This window comes from Lissotriton vulgaris, chromosome 4_1, assembly GCF_964263255.1.
Source record: "Lissotriton vulgaris chromosome 4_1, aLisVul1.2, whole genome shotgun sequence".
In the NCBI taxonomy this organism is placed as follows: Eukaryota; Metazoa; Chordata; class Amphibia; order Caudata; family Salamandridae; genus Lissotriton; species Lissotriton vulgaris.
Genome location: NC_141691.1, coordinates 1,400,873,284 through 1,400,899,097, shown reverse-complemented (window position 1 = coordinate 1,400,899,097; position 25,814 = coordinate 1,400,873,284). Strand labels below are relative to the sequence as shown.

The 25,814-nt window shown below is 50.2% G+C and overlaps 1 protein-coding gene across 1 annotated transcript in view; it reads left to right on the top strand.

The window, feature by feature from the left end:
- The window catches only part of OSBPL1A (oxysterol binding protein like 1A), a 2,145,795-nt gene that overhangs the window by 1,217,520 nt on the left and 902,461 nt on the right, over positions 1 to 25,814 (top strand). Inside the window, exon 16 of the mRNA XM_086965647.1 lies at positions 17,732 to 17,897. Within this exon, the coding sequence (XP_086821773.1) occupies positions 17,732 to 17,897 (166 nt within the window). The remainder of the gene's footprint in view (positions 1 to 17,731; positions 17,898 to 25,814) is intronic.

Genomic DNA, 25,814 nt, shown 5'->3' with positions numbered 1-25,814 from the left:
GGTGCCTGTAGGGATGCCCGGCTTCAAGCATTGCGACCGTACCATGTCGGTCACGGATCCCCACCGCCTGTGCCTGACGTGTTTGGGCGTCAACCATGACGACGAGGCCTGCCCCGACTGTTGGGCCCTTTCGAGGAAGGCCAGGCGGGAGCGGTCCCGCAGGCGGCTCGAACTCCGGCAGTCGCCCCGCGCCGTGTGAGATCCCGGTCCCGGTCCCACGGGAGGTCGAGGGACAGGTCGCAGGCACGGAGCCGTCACCGCTCCGGGAGTCGGCACCACTCCTCCGGGTCCAAGTCGTCAGGTAAGAAACACAAGAAGTCGAAGAGGCATCATCGCTCTTCTGACTCCCCCCGACGCTCGCGCGATGCGGCCGGGGGTTCGGGTGACAAAGCCCACGCGGCTCCTCTGGAGTCGCGGGCGCCGCGTCCGGCCCCATACCCTCCGGTCCCTGGGCTGAACGCGACGCCGGAGGAGATTGAGCATTTCCTCATGGCCATGAGGTCCCTTTCTCCTCCGATGGATTCCGTGGCGCCTTCGGGCCCAGCAAACCCGTCTTGGGGGCCCTGGTGGGTCGGGGGCTTCGACCCCGACGCCGTTGGGTGCCTCGGCCCCGGCGGGCCCCACGATCCCGACACCGCCGGTGCCCTCGGGCCCGGCGCCGCAGGATTCAGCGGCCCCGGCGCCGTCGGCGCCTTCGGGCCCGGCGCCGCAGGGTGCCGCTGGACCTCCATCGGGCTCTGGATCGTCACCGGTGGACCTTACGACCCCCCCGGCGTCGGTCCGTGTGGTGTCTCCCCCGGCGCCGTCCTTGGGCGGCGCCGTCCCCGATGCCTCCTTTCATTCGGTTCCGACGTCGGGACGACGCCTATCGGCGCCGATCTCTACGCCGTTTGCAGATTTTAGCTTCTACGAGCCGACCTCATACCATTACGACCCTGAATCTCAGGAGATGAGGGATGAGGAGGATTGGGAGGGGTCTGAGGACCCTCTGGCCAGGGAGTGCCAATCTAACATGGACTGGGCAGGAGACCTTGGGGAGGCCAGTGGCCTGGACACCTCTCCAGACACTGGATTTGTCTCTCCTCCTACCGTGGCTTCGGAGGAGGGAGCTACCTATAGTGTGGTGTTGACGAGGGCTGCCAAGGCCTTGGGCCTTGAGCTCCCCGTCGCGGCCGTGAGGACTAACCTCCTCACTGAGGTCCTTAAGCCGCAGTAATGCTCCATGGAGTCTCTGCTGCCGTTTAATGAGGCCTTGACGGACGTTCTTTTGGGCACTTGGTCCAGGCCCGCTACGGGTTCGCCTGGAGATAGGAACGTGGCCAGACGCCACCGCCTGGCTCCGGGCGACCCATGTTTCCTGTCCTCCCACCCCACCCCCGAGAGTCTGGCTATCCAGGCCTCTAATTCCCAGACCGCATTCCCGACAGCCCCGCAGGACAGGGAATCCAAGAGGTACGAGAACTATGGCAAGAAGATCTTCTCGTCCCTTAGTTTGGGACTGCGGTCTTCCAACACCGCATGCCTCTTACGCCGCTACACCCACTCTCTGTGGGAGACGGTGGCGGAAGTGCTGCCAGAGTGCCCGTTGGAGGTACGGGCCAAACTCGGCCAAGCCCTTTTGGAGGGCCAGGACGCAGCCAGGTATTCAATCAGGTGTGGGCTGGATACGACTGACTCGCTGGGCAGAGCGATGGCTACGACGGTGGCGGTACAACGCCACGCCTGGCTGAGATCCGCCAATTTTTCGGCAGACGTCCAAAACACACTTATGGACATGCCGTTCGATGGCTGACGCCTCTTTGGCGACAAGGCAGACCACGCGCTTGAGCGCTTTAAGGACTCCAGGGCTACGGCCAAGTCCTTGGGCCTCTCGGCCCCGCGCCAGCAAATGGGTGCCTTTCACTCCTTTTGTGGCCAAGGAAGGGGCGCCCCCACACGTGCCGCCAGCCACTCGCCGCAAACTGTCGTCCAGCGCGGCGGCGGCCGTGGAAACCGCCGTGGAGGCGGTCGGGGGAACAAGCGGAGTCAGTCCACACCTGCCCCCGCGGCATCCACCTCTAAACCCTCCTAGTCCGTGCTTTTCGGTCCATGTGACGCCAGTGGGAGGCAGGGTTCGCCCATCACCACTCTCACTGGCGCACTGTCACTTCGGACAGGTGGGTGCTGTAGATCGTCCAAAGGGGCTACTCCCTCCCCTTCGAGACTACCCCTCAAGCCATGCCACCGCAACACCACCGCGTATCGGGGGATCACTTGCGGCTCATGCAGGAGGAAGTTTCGGCTCTCTTGGCCCAGGGGGCCATCGAGCGCGTTCCTGGGCCAGAAGTAGGATGTGGTTGCTACTCCCACTACTTCCTGGTACCGAAGAAGGGCAAAGGGGGCCTACGCCCTATCTTGGATCTGAGGAACGTCAATAGCTTCCTCTGGAAGGAGAAGTTCATAATGCTGACACTGGCTCAGGTCTTAGCTGCCCTAGACCCAGGAGACTGGATGGTAGCGTTGGACTTGCAGGACGCGTATTTCCACATCCCCGTCCTGCCGGCCCACCGGCGTTACCTGCGGTTCACGGTAGGCCACGAGCACTTTCAGTTTACCGTGCTCCCCTTCGGCCTTACCAGCGCCCCACGGGTGTTCACGAAGGTGATGGCGGTGGTCGCAGCTCATCTGCGCAGGTTAGGGGTGTCAGTCTTCCCCTACCTAGACGACTGGTTGTTGAAGGCGGGCTCGCCCCAGACAGTCGTCAGCCACCTCCAGACTACGGCGGATCTCCTACACCAGCTGGGGTTTTCCATCAATGTGCCGAAGTCACACCTGTGCCCCTCTCAGAAGCTCTTTTTCATCGTAGCGGTTCTCGACTCGGCGCAGTTTCGGGTTTACCCGCCCGAACAGCGGGTTCGGGATATTCAGGCTCTGATACCGCTCTTCGGGCCTTTATCCCGAGTTTCGGTCAGGTTGACGCTGCGGCTTCTGAGGCTGATGGCCTCCTGCATCCTTCTGGTGCATCACGCACGGTGGCGGATGCGGGCTCTGCAGTGGGACCTTAAGTTTCAGTGGGCCCAGCATCAGGGCAACCTGTCCGACCATGTCCTGATCTCGGAGGGCACTGCGAGACAGCTGCAGTGGTGGCTCTCGGACCGCGATTGGGTCAACGGCAGATCTCTCTCCCTTCCCCAACCGGAGCACGTAGTAGTGACGGATGCGTCCCTCCAGGGCTGGGGAGGCCACTTGGGAGAGGCGGAGATCAGAGGACTCTGGTCTCCGGCGGAGTCCCGGCTCCATATCAATCTGTTGGAGCTGCGGGCAATTCGTCTGGCACTGAAGGCATTCCTCCCGTCTGTCCGAGGGAGTGCAGTGCAAGTGTTCTCGGACACCACCTCCATGTGGTACTGCAACAAACAGGGCGGAGTGGGGTCGTGGACCCTTTGCCAGGAGGCTCTGCGTCTCTGGCAATGGCTGGAACATCAGGGCGTGACTCTGATGGTTCAACACCTGGCAGGTTCTCTGAACGCCAGGGCGGACGAACTCGGCCGTCAGTGCTCGATGGATCACGAATGGCGTCTGAACTCGGACGTGGCGCAAGGCCTCTTTCTGCGATGGGGAAAGCCTTGGTTAGATCTATTCGCCACCGAAGAGAACGCGCAATGTCATCAGTTCTGCGCGTTGGAATTTCCAAGGCGGCACTCGCTCGGAGACGCTTTTCGTCGCGAGTGGAGCTGCGGTCTGTTTTACGCCTTTCCGCCTATACCACTCCTGCCCAGAGTGCTGAAGAAGATCAAGCACGACCGGGCACAAGTCATCCTTGTGGCTCCGGACTGGGCTCGAAGGTACTGGTATCCCGAGCTACTCAGTATGTCAGTCGATCCCCCGGTTCGTCTGCCTCTTCAGGAGGACCTTCTGTCGCAGCAGCAGGGGACGGTCCTCCACCCGAACCTGTCCAGTCTCCACCTCCATGCTTGGAGTTTGAGCGGCGACAGTTGAGGCCATTTGTCTTGCCTCCTGAAGTTTGCAACATCATTCTGGCAGCCAGGTGTCCCTCCACAAAGTCGGTTTACACCTTCAGGTGGAACAGATTTGTGGCATGGTGCACAGCAAAGGCTGTGGATCCCCTCAATGCCCCTCTTTCTGAGGTTCTCCTCTTTCTTCTCTCTTGCCCAGCAGGGCTCTGCTCTGGGCACTGTCAAGGGCTATCTTTCAGCTCTTTCAGCCTTTCTGAGGCTGCCTGACCAACCTTCTTTGTTCAAGTCCCCTATCGTTAATCGGTTCCTGAAGGGCATCACTCATACCTTTCCTCCTGTTCCCTTCTTGATGCCTCAGTGGGACTTGAACCTGGTTCTAACGTTTCTGATGTGCGCTCCCTTTTTATCTGAATCGCACACAACAGTTCCGGGTGGATGATCAACTCTTTGTTGGGTACGCGGGCGCTAAGAAAGGGAAAGCGGTGCACAAGCGGGCCATCTCCCGGTGGATTATCTTGTGCATCCAGGCGTGTTACTCCTTGGCTAAGAAGGAACCCCCTGTTGGGCTGAGGGCTCATTCCACTCGAGCCACAGCCACTACAACTGCCTTGGGCCGAGGTGTGCCCTTGCAGGACATTTGCCAGGCGGCTACGTGGGCCTCGCTGCACACGTTTGCAAGACACTATTGCCTGGACAGTCCAGTCCGGAGGGACGGCTACTTTGGCCGTTCCGTCCTCCAGGACTTTCTGGTGTGATTAATGGTTCGCAGACCCACCACCACGGGGGTGGTATTGCTGGGGTATCTATTCTAAGGTAAGGAATCTATCACTAACGTGTCTCTTTCAGATGCACAAGTTACTACTTGTGTAACAATATATCTGTAAGAGACATTAGTTAGTGATAGATTCCTTACCGACCCGCCCATCCTCCCCATTCTGCGAACCGATATCTAGGGTTACGGTCATCCCCTTTCAGGGCCCTAGTTTCTTGGCACCAGTGTTGGTTTTTGTCATGGCTCTGCGCTTCTGGCACGGAAAAGCTGTGGCTAAGAACTGTCGTCAGCACGCGGAGGCAGTGTCTAAGTACTCCGACGACATCATCACGACGCCGACGATGGACGCGGAGCCGCAGACGACGCCTACCAACGCGCAAGGGTACTGCTACGCAAATGTTTCCGGATCCAGTCTGACACCTGGGGATATTCTAAGGTAAGGAATCTATCACTAACTAATGTCTCTTACAGATATATCGTTACACAAGTAGTAACTTGTGCTTTAGGTGTAACGCCTGTTTCTACATAGTTAGCTTGCCATATTATGTATAATTCAGGGCAAGCTTTTTCTCTGTTTGGCCTAAATGTTTCGTAGTTTGTCTTTGGTTTGACCTATGTGTTTAAATTGTCACCCTTTTCACCAATGTCACACTTTTTATGTATTGTTTTTGATACAGGACTGTATCCTACTGAATATTATAACTGTCTGTAGAAAGTTATAAATAAATTCCTACCCGGCTGGGTAGTCTATATAGATACCATTGCGTTCTATATGTATTACTTTGATTTAATCCTTTCTCTTACAAGGACCACTGTTCAATATAATAACATGTTCCCCTAGGTCCTTGGTTACTTTTAGGGTTCACTTGTCTCCTTATGAACAATCATGTATATCCAATCATAATAACAATTTACACAGAGAACATATGCACTTTAGCACTGATCCGCAGGAAAAATAAGGGAGGAAGAAGCAAAAAGTTTAGGGATAACCCTGCAGAAAGGGCCAGTTCCAACAATTATGGTATTACTATCTCTTCCAGGTGTTGGTGGTTAAAAAGATGAACATGAAAACAAATATATAGGCGGACATGCTTAGCCTTAAGTTGTTTTTTCCTGAAATTGATCTGAGTGTTACATATGCCAGACATATTGTTCTGGCAGAAGCTTCTAACTGCAGATTCCTCTTCTTTTGATTGTTCCCCAGGCTTGATCCAGAAATATTTTCAGCAGGACCTCTGTGTGCTGGTAGGTGGCTCTGTGCACTCCGCACTGATGCCTTTCCGCTCAGTAAATGACAGGCAGATCCAATATAGATGACAATTCTGCGTGCTGACATCAGATCCTTTCTTTCTGTACCACCAGATTTGGATCCGGAGCTATTTCTGGTCTCTCTAAAACCTCTTTAATTACAAAATGTACAGCGTGCTAGGGAAATGTCATCTCCCAACATGACAGGTTTTTAACCTTGTTAGGGGTGTCGCAACAAATGTCTGTGACAGGTCCTCATATGGTTTGCATGTGGTGCCTGGGGTCGAGTCACACCTCTAAAGGTTGCAGTGGCTGCGTGTCAATGAACCCGGCGGCCATACGGGATAGCAAGGCTAAATCTATGTTGCCAATCACGGAAGACCCCTGGTCGAGATCGGTCCAATTCCAAATGACGGTCTCGGTTCCGTTCTCAGTCCAGAAGTATCAGTAGTGGATTCCAAGGTTGATCGTCGCCGTGCTCCAAATGTTCAGCTAAATTGAAGAATATTTTTTAAAAATCCAAGCAGGTCTCTGGCCCATCCAACCACTCTTACTTCTGAGAAGGTTTCATCATACTTTGCAATCTCACTTCAACGGCCGGTTGACTCTGTAGCCAATCCCGTAACTTTTCTCATCACAATCTATTTTTTCAGGGCTATCTGCGATACCGAGGCAGGCTCAAGAGTTCAGCAAGCCATTCTCAAAATTTTCGGATCCCTTCCAACTTCCTTTGATTTGCCCCATGGATCTGAGAGGCCCTCCTTTTAGGAAATCACAAGCTGATTCACTCTCTGTGCCAGTTGGACCCTTCAAAAGATCCACAGAGCCTCCCTCAGCTGCTATACTTACTCCAGCTCTACCATCCACACCAGTTCCCGGAGCATTGACCCTGGAGGGCGAGGTGCCCATTATGCTCTCCAACTCAGAGTACGCGCTTCTTAGACCTCCACCAAGGTCCATCAAACCACATCCTGCACCTTTTGATGTCCCACCTCCACAAGGCAGATCCCATTCAATGCATTCCATATGTGGTGCTGATTCCGCCAACAATTATAACTCGTGTGGTGATGGTATTCGCCAACCCTACTTTGAAGAGAATTGGCATGATGACCTCCAAGAGGTCAGTGGCTTTGACACCGTTCCTCATTTTGACATTCTCACACATTCAGGTCCTAGTATTGAAGAGAGTGCTTCATTTGCAGTGGTCATGCGGAGGGGATATGAAGTTCTTCGACAAAACCAATATCTTGAGCAAAGTTCTCCTGCCGGGCCAAACCACTACTGAGCACCTGCTACTTTTTAATGAGGCACTCCCTGATATTCCACTAGGGACCTGGGTCAAACCTTTTTCTGGTCCCCCATTAAAATGCCAAATTGCAAGATGCCACCAACTTGCCATGGGGGACCCTGAATTTTTGTCTCACCACCTCTCTCCTCAGGACTTAATGTTGTAGACCTCTACCAGTCAGACAAACCCATATACGTTTCTGACTACTCCCCCCCCCCCCACCCCTATATAGAATCCAAACGAGTGGAGACCTTTGGTATGAGGGTATTTTCTTCCACCAGTTTAGCCTTTGGGTCCATCAGTTTGTTGGCCCGCTTTTCCCTCGCTATTTGGGTACTGTTAGCTAAGTCCTCCCTTATTTTACAGAAGACCTTCAACTTGTTATAACCAAAGCTATACAGCAGGATCATGATGTGGTCAAATTCACAATTTGTTGGGGCCTTCATACCACCAATTCCATCTGGTGAGCCATCAGCACCAGTGTAGTCATTCGTCGCCTGCCTGACTGAGGTTGACGGGTTTTTCAGGAGATATCCAGTCATCCCTTATGGACATGCCCTTTGACAGGAGTCTCCTCTTTTGGGGCAAGGCACATTCCGCTCTAGTTTGATTTAAAGAGAGCAGTGCCACACTGTTAATATGTAAAACGAAGTGTACATCGTAAATGAAATATCGTCTTTATTAAGGGATTCGCTCATTGTGAACTCTACATCAACCTCGACTCACAATTATGTAGTTAGACAGGCCCTGAGACCTGGACCCGGGAATTGCCGATTGATAGATCACTGGTTAGAGGGTGCACCTGGAAGTTAGAGCCAGGCTACAGGACAGCCCATTCTCCTCATGAGGAAAGTGAAGCCAGGTAAAGGGCTTCGTTCTGTATAGAGTTGGACGTTGAAGAAAGGCTACTAGCAGGGCTCAGAGCCATATTGTTCGGTCAACACACAGGAACAAGACAACCTAGAACTTACCCACTGTGACGCAGGAAAACCAAAATGGCGCCAGTGCATGCACATGAGGGAAGCAGTGACGACGATACGCATTGCTCTTCACGGGTGCACGAGAAAGATAGACAAACCCTGAAGGAGATAATAGCTAAAGGGAAGGCAAGACCTTTGTATACCCATTTAGCAACCTGTTAGCAGATTTGATCAAGGAGAGAGAACAATATTATCGGTCCTGGCCGAGGGAAGGATAGCTTGAGCTAAAGAACATGGCAGTAGCGGAGCACTGCATCAGGCATGAAGGAGGAAACCCTAAGTGGGACTTCCTCTTCATGCAGCTATGCCTCGTGAGATGGGATGCTATGTTTAGGAGAAACCCATTGAGTCACCTAGCGTGAGTGTGCCTTTTGCTACCGAAATTTGCAGCAGGAATGATATACATGTCATGGTCCAAGATGGATAAAGAGGGTCTGAGGACAAATTATTATTATTATTATATTTATTTTTGTAGAGCGCGCAGCTACCCTGAGGTTTCCCGGCGCTAAGGACTAAAAGAGCAAGAGTAAAGAAGGGGACAGAGGGCTATTTGAAAAATTATTGTTTAAACAGCCATGTTTTTAAGTTCCTGCGAAATTGGAGGTAGCAAACCTCAGTGCGCAGCTGGATCGGGAGAGAGTTCCAAAGAGAGGGGGCTAGGTAGGGGAAGGAACGGCCTCCCTGTCTAGCTAGGTTAATCCTAGGACAAAGTTACTATCATTGTTGGATGGGGCAGGGAAATAGATCACGTGTTTTGGGAAAAACACTGCAGGTATCAATCTAGTGATAGGAGACATTAAGAGTTTGCTAAGCAGTCTAATTGGGGACTAGACTAATACGGTGTTCGCCCAAGCTCGCAGTCACGCTTAGATACTCACCATGACAGGGCTGCATTTAATACGCACAGGCACCAGATCTGGACAACCCTTAGAGAAATATTCCCCGACGGCACAGATGTAGGAGGGCTAATGGCAGAGACCATGAAGCCAGAGGAAAGCATAATCAATTTCCTGAATAGAATACCGGCCCACAAGGCATATTTTTCTACAATATTTTTAAGAAAGAGCTACTCACCGAGATAGAGTGGGCTGGACAGCTAGTTGGTTTAGATACCAAACCCTGGTGGGAGATACAAGCTCATATGCTCCACTACCATACAAAAAAGCAAGAAAAGGATAGAGAGAAGCAGTAGCAGGCCCAAAGAGACCCAGCACAACTAGTTACACATAAGTTGAAAAAGAGTGCCCTTGAGGGGGCAGTGATGGCCAAAGCCGTTCAGATGGCACCATTCACAACGGGGGCTAAACCGCAAAACGTTTGAGGGTTCCAAACAGGCAGTCTAATGAAAGTATGACTAACTTGTTTCAGGAAATCTAGGACACTGAGGTGGGTGGATACATTTCGCTAGAAGGGAAAGGTCAACCCCTGATTGTATGGAAACTTACACTGTATTCCTAATGTTTTTCTTTTTTTTTAATTTTTGGGGAACCTTTATTATTACTTCAAGCAAATACAAGCATGGGCCTACAACCACCCCGGCCGGCCGCTAGTCAAGTTGTAAGTACAGCAAATCAATGTGGGAAAATATAGCAGCCCGAAAACCGGGGTCTTACAAGTGTCCAGGATATGACTTGTATTCAAGCGTACTGGCCGAAATTCAGGATTCATGAAGGTTCATTTTACAATAAAGAAAAAACTAAGAATCAATGCCATACGGTCATACATGGTCCTACAATAACAAGCATGAATCAGGAAATCCGCAAATAGTGCACATACAATTGAAGTATTGGGGGTAAGGTATACGAGTCAGGATAAATGGAAACACGAACCCGTTCCGTAGCAAAGCTGCACCCCACCCCTCAAAACGAAACATACTGTATGAAACATGAAAAACGACGACACCAAAAAGGAAGAAAGACAAAAGGGCCATAGAAACAAATAACGGACAAATTAACAAACCCCATCCCCCTACCCCCCACCCTGCACCCCTGCAGAAGGCCACGGCCTACCCCCCCCAGCAGCGTGCCTGTCGCCCTAAATAAGAGACCCGAAATATAGAAAAGAGAAGAAAGAAAAAAGAGAAAAAATGGAGAAGGGCCCTCGATCTTGCCACCCGCCCCCCCCCCCCCCCCCCCCCTACGCCCAGTAAACATCCTAAAAGCAAAATCAGAATAGCCATGGAAAACATTAATCACCAATAGCACCGTCAATAAAATCCCCGCCGAGTGTCCCCCAAATCACCGTCAGCCAACAATAAGTCCACTGGATCCTAGACGGTATCACCCCTGGCCTTTTCTATCAGTAGTACCAACATACGTCCACTTATCAATCGGCATACAGAGCGGCGTGGAGGGTCCAAGTGATCCGGGCGGACCGGGCAGTGTTATTACTCCATGGGACTACAGCAACCAAAACCCAGCCGAATATGTATGGCGGAAATCCGTCTGTTTTGGTATCGACCCCGAAAACATCCTCAAGTCCGAACACAGTCTCACCATCCTGGGAGAGAGAGTAACACCATCCGGCAAGCGCCGAGACGTCGCCGGGGCAGCCCAAAACATAGATTGGTGTTGTTTCCCCAGCCGCTGATTAGATATGTGCCCCGACGAGTCACTCACATGTACTACAGATCTGTCCAAGGCGATCTCATGAACCGGTTCTTCCAGCGTCTCCACGAACCTAGGCGTAGCTGGAGCACTCTTCACTGACATAGAGGCGGGCACGTCGGCACTTCCTTGAGATCGAACTGTGCCCGTGTGGAACGGCGGGGCAACAATGGCGGCCATCCTTCTTCCCAGGTCCCGGGCGTTACGGATCAGGGTCGCATGCAGGGCCGTTAGAGCAGCCAATATATCTTTGGACGTGGGCTCTTTCTCGTGCCGCCAGACCCCTGAACTCTCCCGCACGCCAGCTTTTCTACCCAGATGTGGTCTGCGTAAGAGGGTGCCAGCCGCCATCTTAGCTGATCCGGCCTCGTCCCTCTTCACCTCACCTCGGGACCGGGCCCCACACCAGGGCGCAACAGGATTCACAGCGAGGACCCAGAAAGTCAAGGCAGGCTTCCCAGGGAAGAGCCACCAAAGGGCTAAACAAAATCTCTGCCGCTCCCCGGGAGCCGCCCGCCGATTCCGGGGCAAGTCCTTAGTTATGCCCGGACACAACACTGGAAAGGGGCCAAATATCGTGCACTCCCCTCGACCCTGCTTTGCCACGCATCCCCACGAGGCACTCCGCTAGATGGACTGGGTCGTCACTGTCGCCATCGGCCCATCAAATCTCCGGCGCCCTCCGGCCGACTCCTCACCTCCACCAATGGCCGCTGTTGTCACAGTTGCGGCCGGCTGCTCTTCTCACTCGACACCCCGGTCCCAGCTCCGTGAGGGCCGCAAAACAGTCGGGGACATATCTTCGGGCCGGCCGCGCGTAGAAGCCTCAGGAGCAAACGGTCAGTGAAAGTTTTCCTTCGCCTACTTAAATATGCCGTTACGGCTCAGGATAGTTGCCAGGATGTATGCGCGGGGTGAGAGGGCTCACGGAGCCGAGCGTCTATGCGGCCATCTCGGTCGCTAGCTTGGCTCCTCCCTTGTATTGAATGCTTACTGTGGAGTGATACTACATATTCTGGATATGCAATGGGGCACCTCCATGCATATGGATTTTTATTGGCAGTGCGGCGCACCTGCCTATACCCAGCTGGTTTCCGGGTGGAGAGGATAGTGTTCTCTGGTCACTCTGCACACCCTGACCCTGGTCATTCCTGGAGAAGAGCTAACAGACTTGTACCAGAAACCGTTACAGAAAAACACCACCTTGCTGCACCAAGCTCGTGAAAGGAGATCGGCGGACTACTTTGCTTGGGCTCAGTTCAAAGACACTCCAGAAGAAGATAGGCTGTTCACGAAAGCACAGCTGGAGAAGTAGGGGGTTGATAACCTTCATCCTGCAGACAAAAGCTAATGCCCGCTGGCTGCAGATTACTCAGTGCGAAATGCTCAAAATGATTAACAGCACTGAGCTTGGCCTTAATTCAGTCAAGGAAGAAATGCGAGCCATCCACCTTATGGTAATGCAGCACCGTTATGTACTGGACTTAATGACCGCAATAGAGGGAAGGGTCTGTGCCAAGATCCGTGCCACCTGCTGTACGTTGATACCAGGGAAAGACATGGACAATGGAACGCTGACACTTGCCATTCAAGCACTTCATAATCTACAAGGAAGCATGCATGAAGAGGAAGGTGCCCCTGAGCAGGAGTGGTTTTCGAATTTATTCTCCTTGCTTCCACAATGGATATCCGGTTTATGTACATCATTGTTGCCAGTTGTCATTGTGTTTCTATTGGTATGCAAGATTATACAATTAGGGATCACCTGCTGTAAAAATATAGTCCTCAAACTGGGTAGAATTCAAGTAAATATGGAAGTAGTTGATGTCAATAGCTAACTTAAGGAACAACAGGCCCCAAATACAGTATTTGTTGAAATGCATGTTAGGTAGTGTAATTGAAAAATCAACTAGAGTGGGAAATGTTAGTATGGAAAACGAGGCATGCAGGGATGTAAATGAAATATCGTCTTTATAACAGATTTCCCGTGTGAACTCTACATTAACCTTGACACGCAAATATGTAGTTGGATAGGCCATGAGGTTCAGGCATGGGAATTGCTGATCGATAGGTCACAGATGGGAGGGTGCAGCTGGCAGGCAAACTCGGGTAGGAAACTCTTGATCAGTCCTACAGATAGGTACAGTAACATTAAATGGTTAGGGAAAATTCTCACAGTAAAGCACACCTGGCTGGAGGGGGTACGGGCACTCCTGAAACACCACAAAGTCAGATGCCACATGAGTTAGGAACACATAGCCACTCTGGAACCAGCAAGCCTAGTGATCATGAGCTCCCCATGCCGGACATCTGGACAAATTCACCACTGACCACACTGTGTCCATGCGAGGCCAAGACACACCTGTAGTAACAATTGACCATTTATTTATGACTCCAAAGTCAGCAACCAACATTCCTCCCCGTATATGGAAACTTTTTATTACTTGTTGCATTTTGTATATAAGAAGGACACAAACCAAATGTAAATTGAGACAGTCCTCAAGCCTAATGCCTGTAACTGTTCTCCCTGCTGAACCGTTTAATTGAGGAAAACTGTTCCTGGTTTGCCAAACGCCACTTGTCTTCTGTTTTTCTAATAAATTCTAACTCAAGCAACAACATCATGGTCCTAAGCTTTTCTGCCCGCCTCACCAGCCGAATCAGCTCTAACATTCTTTTTGCAGTTTTGGCATAAATACCCTATACCCGCAGCCACTCCAGCCTCAGCATAGTCCCCCAACAGCTTTGTGCCAAACGCCCTGGCACCCACTGCTCCTGCTGTCTGGGTCGACAAACCAGTCAGCCCACTCCCTCACCATCCCTGTTTGGGCCCCTACTGCCAAACCCTTTAGCATGCCCTTAGTGGATCATAGCCACCCAGCTAGAGTCAGGATCCAACAATTGTGCTAGATTGGCATGCCATCATATCAGACAGGAGGGCCTTCAGATTGTCCAGAAGGGATACTCTTTACTCTTCATAGCCAGTCTGCCACACCTTCCACCTATCCCGGACCGACTGATCGAGGACCATCTGTCCGTCTTACGGCAGGAAGTGCAAGCTCTTTCGGATAAAGGGGCAATTGAGAGAGTGTCCGCACCAGAAGTGGGTCATGGTTGCTATTCCTGCTAGTTTCTGATGCCAAAGAGGACTGAAGCCTCCATTCTAATTTTGACCTCCACCCCCTTTCAATGGCTCCTCCAGAAGGTCAAATTTAGAATGCTCACCCTGACCCAGGTGTTGTCAGTCCTCGATCCTGGAGACTTGATGGTGGTGTTGGATCTGCAGGACACTTATTTCCATTTCCCCATCTTGCAGGCTCATCAGTGCTACCTGGTGGGCACATTTTCAGTTCAGGCTGCTCCTCTTTGGTCTCTCCAGCACTCCTTTCCTGTTCACGGAAGTGATGGCAGTGGTAGCGGCATACCTTTCGAGGTCAGGTGTTCTTCTCTTCCTCTAATTCAACGACTGGCTGTTGAAGGTGGGCTCAGTACAATTGGTATTCAACCACTTCCAGACTGCGGCGAACCTTCTCTCATTGTTGGGGTTCACTATCAACATGCTATGCCACTCCTGACTCCTTCTCAGACGCTCCCCTTCATTTGAGCCATTCGGGACATGGTTCAGTTTTGTGCCTTTTTTCTTCCCGGGAAGGAGAGTCCAGGACATTTAGACCACGGTCCCGATATTTCAATGAGGTCAATTCTGAGGCTGCTGGATTGATGTCCTCCTACCTCACCCTGGTGAAGCATTCCAGGTGGTATATACAGGCTCTGCAGTGAAAAATGAAGTCTCAGTGGGACAAACATCAAGTTACCTCTCTGACCACATCCAGATTTCAGAGGAGCCTGCAAAAGATCTTCATTGGGCTATTGGACCACAATTGGCTCAGCAGCAGATCTCTATCCCTACTCTGGCTCCATATCAACCGTTGTGAGCTGAGGGCCATATGCTTGGAGCTAAAAACCTTCCATCCATCAAAGGGAGGCGTGCCAGGTGCTTAAGGGCAACACCACCGTCATGTGGTATTACATCAAACAGGACTTGATGGGGTCATGACCCTGTGCCAGGAGGCCCTGTGCCTCTAAAATAACTGTTGAAAAGAAACCACCTGACAGGATCTTTGAATGCCAGGGCTGACAAGCTCAGCAATTGATTCTTGTCGGATCATGAATGGTGATTGCACCCGTAGGTGATGCAAGGTCTCTTCCACAAATGAGGAGAGCCTTAGCTCTATCTATTTGTCACTGCCGATAGCGTGCAATGTCGGCAGTTCCACGTGTTGGAGTTTCTAAGGCATCTCTTCATAGGAGGCTCATTCTGCTAGGGTAGATTTCAGGACTCCTGTATGCCTCCCCACTGATACCTCTTCTGCCCCATTTTCTGAAGATCAAGACTGACCAGGTCCAAGTCATATTAGTGACACCGGATTGGCCATGAGAGTATGGTATCCAGAGCCCCTGGGTTTGAGCATCTGTCCTGCAATCAGGTTGCCCCTCTGGGAGGATATGCGGTTGCAGCAACAAGGGTAGGGTTCTAAATCAAAATCAAATCAGGTGTTTGTCAAGCACGACTACTCACCCGTAGGGTGTTGGGGGGGGGGGGGGGGGGGGGGTTGTTCGCAGGTTCCAGTCCATCAAGAAGGGGGTCTGTCGAAGAGCCAGGTTTTGAGGTTTCTTGCGAAGATGGGAAGTGATATTATTTGTCTGAGGTGGAGCGGAAGGTCGGTCCAGGCACTGGCCGCTCAAAAGGAGAAGGAGCGGTCTCCCGATCTGGTCTGTCTGGTGCGGGGGACCACGGCGTAGGAGAGCTGGGCTGATCGTAGGGTCCATTGGGGTGCATGGAATTTGGGTCGGCTGTTCAGGTGTGCTGGTCCGGTGTCATGAAGGTCCTTGTGAGCGTGGGTTAGCATCTTGAAGGTGACTCTAGCTTCGATGGGGAGCCAGTGGAGTGTGCGCAGGTGCTGGGAGATGTGGCAGTGGCTTGGCAGGTTGAGGACCAGTCTTGCTGCAGCGTTTTGGATGTTCTGAAGCTTGCAGGTGAGGTTTTTGTTTATTCCGGCATTGAGTGCGTTGCCGTATCCGAACCTGCTGGTGACCAGGACGTGAGTGACTGTCTTTCTGTGTTCGAGGGGGATCCATTTGAAGGTCTTACATAGGAGGCGGAGGGTATGGAAGCAGGAGGACGAGACTGAGTTGAGCAGGAGGACGAGACGGAATTCTGGGTTCTGCCCCCAGACCTTCACAAACTCCACCTTCATGCTTGGAGATTGCATAACAAAAGCTGAAAACCTTCAACCTTCCTCTGGAGGTGGTTGAGGTCATCTTGGCAACCAGGCGTCCCTCTAGGAAAGAGGTGTATGCCCGCTGTTAGCACAAATGTGTGGCTTTGTATGGCACACTGCAGATATACACTCTCCAGGCAAAGTTATTTGCCATTTGTTGTTTATTGTATGCCTTGTTCAGTAACACCCTTACCCTGGGTACAGTTAAATGGTACTTTTCTTCGCTTTCGGTCTTTTTACATTTGCGGGACCAACCCATATTATTCAAATCACCTGTGGTGATGCATTTCTTGAAAGGTTTACATCTGTTTCCTCTCCCTTTCTCATTCCACTGTGGGAACCTAACTTGTTCCTCACATATTTCATGAGCATGCCCTTTGAGCTGCTTCAAAGCTTTCCGCTGCATCGTTTCACCCTCAAGACAGTGTTCCTGGTTGCCATAACATCGGCATGGCTATTAAATGAGCTTCAAACTCTGTCAACCCACTCCACACATTTTTCCTAGATAAACTGGTTCCACAAACTAAGCTTACTTTTTTCCTAAAGTTGAGACCCCATTCCACGTCAGCCAAACTGTTACCTTACTGACTTTCTATGTTCCACCTCATCTCCGTAAAAGAGGAGAAACACCATTATTTTGAAAATAAAAAGTGCACTAAGCTTTTACATTGACCAAACGAATATAAAACTGGGTGACAATTATCCATGCAGAAGAACTATTTCCTGCTGGAACATGTGCTTCTATTAAGATCTGCTACACATTGGCCAAAAAGCGGCCTCCGGGAGGAATGCAGGTGCTTTCCACCAGGGCCAAAGCTGATACCACTGAATTGGAACATGAAGTTCCTGTCCTGGACATCTCCCAAGTAGCTCCATGGGATTCACACCATATGTTCACAAAACACTACTGTCTGGTCAGCCAGGTTTGTCAACAGGGTGTTTTCCCTGCTTGGTCCTGTAGGACTTTCTGGTGTGAATCCATTCACAGAACCACCTCCAAATAGGAACTGCCTTAGTATCTAGTCAAAAGGTGAGGAATCTGCGGTTAGAAGTCTGTAAGGAGAACAAGTTACTTACTTTTGTTAACGCCCTTTCTAATAGAGACTCTATCTAACTACAGTTTCCTCACCGATCATCCCATTCTGTGAATTTGACTCTATCCATTAAAAGATCCCAAGTCTAGGAATCTGCACACTATTCAAAACCAATGTTCTATGGGCTCTGCACCCAGGGATGCAGACAGTTTTGAAAGCAACTGAGGTCAACGTGCGGTAGTGGTGCCTATATTGGCTATGCGCTTTATTTCCAGAGTGGAATTGCATTGGTGCTCAGTCGCTCGGCACCACCTACCGGCTCTTAGAGGTACTGCTTAAAAAGTTCCCAAATCTAGTCTGTTGCCATGGAAATATTTGTAACGTGAAGAATTACATTTAGATACTGTACCCAAGGTAAGTAACGTGTTCTTTTGTTCAGCATTTCTGTGCTTGGTACTGTTACTTAACGGACAAGGCATTCATCGGGAAGACAATTTGCAAACAGAATTTCAGTATTGAGAACTTGTTTTATGAATGTCACACATCTATTTTTCTGTTTTCTTAGGCTCGGAATCTGAGGCTGCAACACGAACAAGAAAAGACTAAGATCTTGTCAGAAGCACTTCAGACGCTTGCCACTGAGCATCATGAGTTGGAGCAATCACTGGTGAAAGGCTCGTCATCCCCGCACACTATTCTCAGTGAGGATGAGTTCTATGATGCTGTCTCAGGTACGTACATGATGCCCTTCATTAAACACTGCAGAGAAGAATTTTACTGAAAATCACACTTGTATTTTGTAGAATAGTTGTCTTTTTAATTTATCTGTTTGGGATTTCTTATCACACTTAGCTTGCTGGCCATTTCCACGTAGGGAAGAAAAAAGGACATAAAGGAGGGAAACATAGAGTTAAAAAAACGACCAGCCCCTTCATAGCTAGATAACTTGGCTTCCAGTTTGTCAGTGTTAGGCCAGGAGACCCGAAATGAGAAGGTTGGTTTCCTTCACTCCTGTACCCATTCTGGGTTAGTTGTTAGTTACATAGTTCATGTTCGCTCATAGGTTCTTAAGGCATAATCTAGTTTGCTAAATTGGAAAATAAACTAGGGTGGCATTTATTTGCCTCAAACTGCAGTGGTCTTGTTGCCGCTCAGTGTTATGCGCTATATCTGCCATGCTTCAGGGCCTTGCATTCCCAGCACTTTATTGAGCAGTGATAATTGAATGATCTTATTAGCTGTCTTTGAGCTAAAGCTGCAAGTTAAATTGTAGTGGTGTCAGCTGGTGTAGATATTTAAGGCTTCATGCCCAATATGTTTACAAATCCCTGAGAGCATAATGTCAAAAACTTTATTAGGTCACAAAATAGTCATACATTTTAGTCATTAGAATCATATTAGAAACCAATAAGCAATAAATGCATTAAGCATGGTCCATAAAGGAAAAAATCCCTATTCTATGAATTGGCGAAAGAGTCCGTCAGAACACATAAACAGTTCTAGTTTGACAGAGTGAGAGGAAAGCATAAAACTCCAGCAGTAAAGTCAGCTCAATAGATCAAAAATAATTCAAATCAAAACTTACCATAAAGAGAGGATCAAAGAGAAGGTGTGGCCAGGTCACCAAGATGGCGGATGCCACTTCTCGAAGCTCCTACGGCCTGAATATTTTGCCTGATATCCTGGTCGAGAGCCTGGCATTGTGGCCATTGATGGGCAAAGTGACCCCTAGACCCTGTACCTCTGCCCCCCGGGAGCCTCAAAAACCCATCATGACAGTTGTGGTACCGAGCAGCTCCACAGACTCTGTCAGAGGTGACCTTAGGATCTGCAATCAGCTTGCACTGCTGTGCTAACCACCCTCTTGGACATCCACCCAGGACCTTGCCTACATTGGACCTGAAAGCCAATGTGGAGCCCTAGCGCAGCTTGACTTCTTGCCTTCCTGAGCATCCCATACTCTGCCATCCGCATGAAAGTGACTGTCTGTGAATACCTCCAAGGGCTGCTCCGTGACATTGTAGATTCAGAAAAGGGGGTGGTGATGAACAGAGTGTCTGAATTAAGCAGACCACTCTTACCCAGTCCAAAGATCAGGGCTTGATCCATCACCGTTATTTATCTCACTGCACCATCCCAGCTCAGAACCTGGCTATATGCAAATCAGTCTGTCCCTGGCCCAGTTCATCATGGGAACAGGGCAGACTAAACTACCAAGAACATTGTAGGTCGCTGCTCACCGTTCTGTAGCCCTATATCTGCGGCACATCAGTGTTCCTCTCTACTCTTCCCCCCCCCCCCCATTGCATTCCGTCACACCCACCCTACCAGCGGATCCGCCCTCTGTAATTTCGGACACTCCGCTATTTGGACCTACCTCATTGCTGTTCACATCTGATAAGATGTTGGCTGTCATAGAATACTCCCGGGACTCTATGGATACCAGGCTTGGTTCCCTAGCTACTAAGCTAAGCTTCCTATGAGAGGACCACTGCAAGCTCTCTTATAAAGTTTCGAATGTGGAAAAACCCTAGCTACTCTGCAACAATTGGCGACTGACAACCAATGTACCATTCGAGATCTGAAGGAGTGAGTCTGTCATCTTGAAGACAGGGCGGAGGGCATAGAAGGCTGCTCACAGCGGAGTAACATACTAATTTTACCCTCCTTGTGGCAAATGCCCTAGCAAAGGGGGCAGTGGTTCCAGATATTTGGAAGGGTGCAACCATCATCCCCATCCACAAGAAGGGCGATCGCTCATTGCCTGCTAATTACAGGCCTATAAGTCTAATAGCCACCATGCAGAAAATAGTCGGGAGAATGGTAACAAACCAGCTAATGGACTGGGTAGAAGATAACAGCGCCCTCTCCCCATATCAAGCGGGATTCAGGAGAGCAACTAGTACCATCGACCAGGTCTTCCGCTTCACCATATTGCGGTGGAAGACCGTCGAACTGGGAAGGGGCAGCCTGTACGTCGCGTTTGTCGACCTGCGGGCGGCGTTCGATCTAGTCCCCCGGTACAAGCTATGGTCGGTTCTCCAAAAGCTGGGGATTCCTGCAGAACTGTTAACATTAATCATGCGACTGCATGAATCCAACTTTGCCAGAGTCCAGTGGGGAGGTAGTAGGGAGATAACACCGGACTTCCCTGTGGAAAGGGGTGTTAGGCAAGGCTGTTCCATGGCCCCCCTACTCTTTTCGTTATTCATTAACGGGATAGTCGAGAGAATGTTGGGGCTAGTGTAGATGCCCCATCGTTAGCGGACACCAGGGTTCCGATCCTGATGTTCGCTGACGACACTCTTATTTTGTCTAAGACCCCCATGGGGCTGCAACGTGCATTAAGCATTTTTGATGCTTTTTGCTTGGAGCACGGGCTGGAGGTTAACGTTGGAAAAACCAAACTAATGGTCTTTTCTGCAGGACGCAGAAGCCACCCTAAAATAACCCTAAATAACAGCAGGCTCGATATAGTTAATGAATTCACGTATTTGGGAGTGCAGATCGCGGGGGGGACCGGTTGGACGCATCATGTGAACAAAGTAGTCCTAAAGCACCAGCAGCTTTCAGGTGCCCTAAGGGGGGAACACCGTAAATCAAAAACAAAACCTATAAAACCCGCATTGACAGTGTACGATGCGAAGGTTTTGGGTGCCACCCTATATGCTGCGGAACTATGGGCTTGGAATAGTCTGGTGGCTCTCCAGACTTCCGAGAACAAGTTCATGCGAGGGATTACTGGACTCCCACAGAGCACCCCCCTAATCCCCTTGTTCCTTGAGTTAGGCAGACGTACGATTGTCGACAGAGCTCGATTGCGACCAGTTCTTTACTGGAGACGTCTTTGGACGACTCCGGAAATAAGACAGTACGCGGAGGGCTTTCTGTGGATAATCAAGGAAGATATCTTCCATAAGATAACATGGTTAAAACATCTGAAGACCATGTTGGTAAATCTAGGGTTTTCGAATCTTTGGAACAACCCTGAGGGAGAAATCTTCCCAAGCAAAGAAGCCCTCAAAGAGCAATATTGGGATTGGGTGGGAGGCAAGATGCTGAATGACACCAGGACAGATTCTATGTCTGGTCGCTTTCTGGAGACCAAAATTTTTCCTGTCCTAGAAAACTACTGGGCCAATATTACGGTACCGATGGACAGGAAACTTGTCTTCCAGTTAAGGTCAGGATCTATCCCCCTTAAGAAATTCACATCTGGCTGGCACAGACCCACTAACAATCTATGTCCTGCTTGCAAAAATGCCGAGGAGAGTCTAGGCCATTTTCTCTTCGCATGTCAAGCCTATGTAAACCCGCGGAGAAAATGGCTCTCGCCGGTATGCAAAAATTTGGGGACACGCGATAGTGCAGTGGCCTTAAGAATCCTATGTACAACAAACCAGGATTCGCTAGTGATGGGGGTAGCCAAATACATGGGTTGGGCTTGGGCGATAAGACGACGGTCTTTGGGGGGTGGCAGGTAATCAGGGATTCCCTTTCATTAATTTTTATGTAATGGGTATAAATTGTTTTATCTGTAATGTTGTATAAGCTGTACTGTGTTTAATGAATTTTTTATTCTGTGACTATGTATTTTTGAGTAACTGTTCTGATTTTATGTGCTTTTATGAGAATTGTCTCGAATAAAGCTTATTCAAACAAAAAAAAAAAAAAAAAAACTAATTTTAGAACTGCAGAGGAGGTAGAAGGTCACCTGGAAACCTGGGTCCGGTCATTTACTTCACCATTGGATACCCCCGCCACCTTCTTCTTAGAGAGAGTTCATCTGGTGCCTGCTCAACGCCCCCTCTAGGAACTCCTCCTTGCCCTATGCTAGCTAAACTCTTACACTTTAAAGATCGCAACACTCGCCTACGTGCTGCCAGGCCGGCCTTCTCCAAGTGGAGGAGAAAGTGATCATGTTCTTTCTGAATTACACATGCGCAGCCCAATTGCCAACATACCTCCTTCCTGGAAGTCAAACGTCTTCTCTGCCAACATGGAGTGCAGTAGTCGCTGTTATTCTCCGCCTGACTCAAGATTTTGACTGTTGGAACCTCCACTTTTTTCACTGACCCTAAGGATGCCTGAGACTGGGCAGATCAACATCATGGAGCACGGTCGTTAAACTTCACTAGACCTGCGGCATGTCCACCCAACTCGCGTCTGAGGGGCAGGTCACGAGCAAGAACTGCCTCACGCTCCAACGACATCCCCAAATCTTGAGCAAATTAATAAAGACCCTAGATGGGCCTTACAAGCTGCGGCCACCTTGCGGTCCAATGTACATTGCCACTGATAAGGGCTCACATATTTTCACAACTTATTATGACACCATTCACTCTGATGATTCTCAACGGGGCTCTCAAACTCCCAGGATGGTGACACCTCAAACAACGGATATTCTCATTTGATTCTGCTCCCCCGATATCCCCACAGCATGGACTTCATCCATATTTGGGGATTGTTTAGTGTGATATTTTATTTTCTCCTTTAACGCTAGTCCTTCATCACTAAACATTGCCCTCCCCAAGCACTGCCCCCGCCTCGGAGACCACCATTCCCTGTTTCTTTTCCACTGTCTCTTGGCATGACTCGCTGCGCCCTTTCCCGTTTCCATGGTCACACCCACTCTTTTTTAGGTTTCGCCTGGCGTCCACTGCGCAGCAGTGTTCGCGCAGGCGAAATCTTTTGAGTTTCAGTACGGGGCTTTCACCCGCCTCTCTCTTCCATTGGCTAGCTCCATAAATGGAGGCTAGCCATTGGAAGAGAGATCGGTCCGTTATTCTCTGACCAGATTCATGGGTGTTCCGTAGAATTTTTCTCATTCCGCCCCTTTTAGAACGCCATGCGGCGGTGTGCGGATGTTTTTTTTTTTCTCGCATGTTTTGGCCATTTTGGACGCGTCTTTTGCAGGGGTGGGCTGCGAGATTTAAGTTGCCAGGAAGTACTTTTTATTTGCGATCAGGTAAGCAGCATTGTTTTCCGTTTCCGTCGTCGTCTTTGCCTCCGTGTTCTGGTGTTCTGTTGTCTCCTTGTATTGTTGTGCGTTTTCGTGTCTGTCGTCTTTGTTTTCCGTCTTTGCGTGGCTCGTGGCTGTCGAAGAATCCTGAAACACATCTGGCAGTGTTTTAAAGATTGGAATGCTTGCATTTGGATGAAGCGGCTGCTGGCAAGTGTTCGTTTCAAATAAAGAACTTATTGAAGCTTCCTGCGGCCTCTCTCAAAAGTGTTTCCTGAAGGTTTTGATGTTTAGCGACTCTTGCACGGTCGCTGAGAGAGGCCCACTGTGTTTTACGGGTCCGTTCAAGTTTCCACTTGGAGCCTGAATTATCGGAAGGAAGAGGCACAGTCTGCAGCGCAGGGCTGCGGTGTGCAAGAAGTTTGTGCCGACCACTACAAAGCAGGGCAGCCGCAGCTTCAAATGCAGGACACCGACCCACTGGGGTTCATTAATTCATGAACAATAATGAGTGAGCGCCGTACCCACTTGGGAAAAACTCATTGAACTACAAACACCACAAGGCGGTGGGAGCGCCACGCCCATCTGGGCAGGTGTTATGAATAAGAACTGTGCTTCACAGCGCGATGCTCACTCTTTCAAGTTGCCACTGAGGAAAGGATCGAAGAATCCTGAAACGCGTCTGGCAGTGTTTTAAAGATTGGAATGCTTGCATTTGGATGAAGCGACTGCTGGCAAGTGTTCGTTTCAAATAAAGAACTTATTGAAGCTTCCTGCGGCCTCTCTCAAAAGTGTTTCCTGAAGGTTTTGATATATATATATATATATATATATATATATATATATATATGTGTGTATATGTTGTATTCCGTTTTCGTCTTTGTCTCCGTGTTCTGGTGTTCTGTTTTCTCCTTGTATTGTTGTGCGTTTTCGTGTCTGTCGTCTTTGTTTTCCGTCTTTGCGTGGCTCGTGGCTGTCTTGCTGTCCTGCCTTCCCCTGCCCCCCTCCTGCTGTCCGTGTCTCCGTTCCCGCCCCCCTCCATTGCTTTGCATGTGCTTGTTTTTTCCCTTGTCAAGTCTGCCGCTTTCTCTGTGAACCATGCCTTCTGACATTTCTCCACGCAGTCCGGTTTATTTCACTGTGGGGGTAAAAAGTTAGAGGCTTATTAAAATTCCTCCCGCTGTCTGCCCGGGCTGGAAATCCCCCACATGCTTCACGCTGTCCAATGGGGAGCCCTCGCCGCTCTCTTGTTTCACTGGCTGCCGCCGTACCCTGCCGACGAACCTCCTGCCTGGTGCGCCTATCACTGGGTCTGTCTGGAGGAAAGGCTACTCTCTCCCACTTGTCTTGCCGAGTTGGGCTCCCTCTACTTCACTCATCTTTTTCCCTGACTCGGGCCGAGGCTGATCCATGGATCGACGGTGTATCCTGGAGATCTGCCCTGCTATGCAGACTCACGGTCACAAAAACGACTTTCTCGAGGTGCCTTGCTCTGTTGTCCTAAAAGACACGGGCGATCCTAAGATGCTAATCATGAGCAGCAGTAGAAGGAAGCACAGGGTCAGAAATCTTGCACAAACTACTAAGCGCGGGGTGAGTTGCTAATTTACAGACTAAAAGAAAGCCTCATCCTATTCAACAATGCAACACATTTCCATGTATGTATGAGACCGAGCAACATGGCCGATGCCCGGTGGAGCTGCCTTCCCTCTAGCCTTGTGGGTATTTGTCCCTTGTCTACCTCACCCTCACAGTAACACTTCCGGTCACTCCACTCTCTCCTCGCGGCTTCCCCTGTTTCGTTCCCACTGTACAACCCTCTTGTACTTCCCTCGCATGCGTTTCTACCTCGCCACCCCTGACACGTTGCACTTTCCATGTGTTTCTCTCCAGTCCCTCTCATTGTGTCACCTGTTCTCTACAATCTGCTTCGCGTTCCTGCTTCTCTCATCTTTCTCTCTCCCCTACTGATCCCCCCCTCTGTTTCTGTAACCTCGTCTCCTGTTTCTCTCTCCTCCAATGTTGTAATGAAATCTCTCTTAAGCCTCTACCTTCTGTGTAGAGTTCATCTCTCTTCCAGTTCTCTCTCCTCTCGACCATCTGTTTCTCTCTCCGCTTTACTCTCTCCTTTCTGCTTCTCGTTTGTGGAAGATTCACTACAACCAGCCCCTCTCACACACACAGGATTATCTCTAGCTTTCCTTTTGTTTCTCACACTTGTGTGAGTGACCCCTCTTGCACTCTCGGGGCATTACTGTTTACTTCCCTACCCCTTCTGTGTTTCCCATAACTTCTCACCAGCAATGCTTCTCACCCCTTATCCTATTGGGTCTCTGTTCTCACTCTTCCTTCTCCACTATTACATGGATCTGACACCCCCCCCCCTTTACTCCATACTTTACCCTCCCCCTGCAAACACACAGCTATGCAGTTTAAACTTTGCGCCCACGGGATTCCTCCCCACCGACCCCCGTATAGCAGGAGAACACTCTCCCTAGCCCCTTCTTTTGCTTTTCCTCTTCTTTAGGAGTTCACACCTCTCTCAGGTGCTTTTTACCTCAATCCTACTCTACCCCCCTCTGATTCTCTGCCTATCTCCACTCTCTTTCTGCCCGCCGTCTTGTGTCCCACTCTTTCTTCCCTCACAGACGGGTCTCTTCAGTTCGCCCCTTGGATACCAGAATCA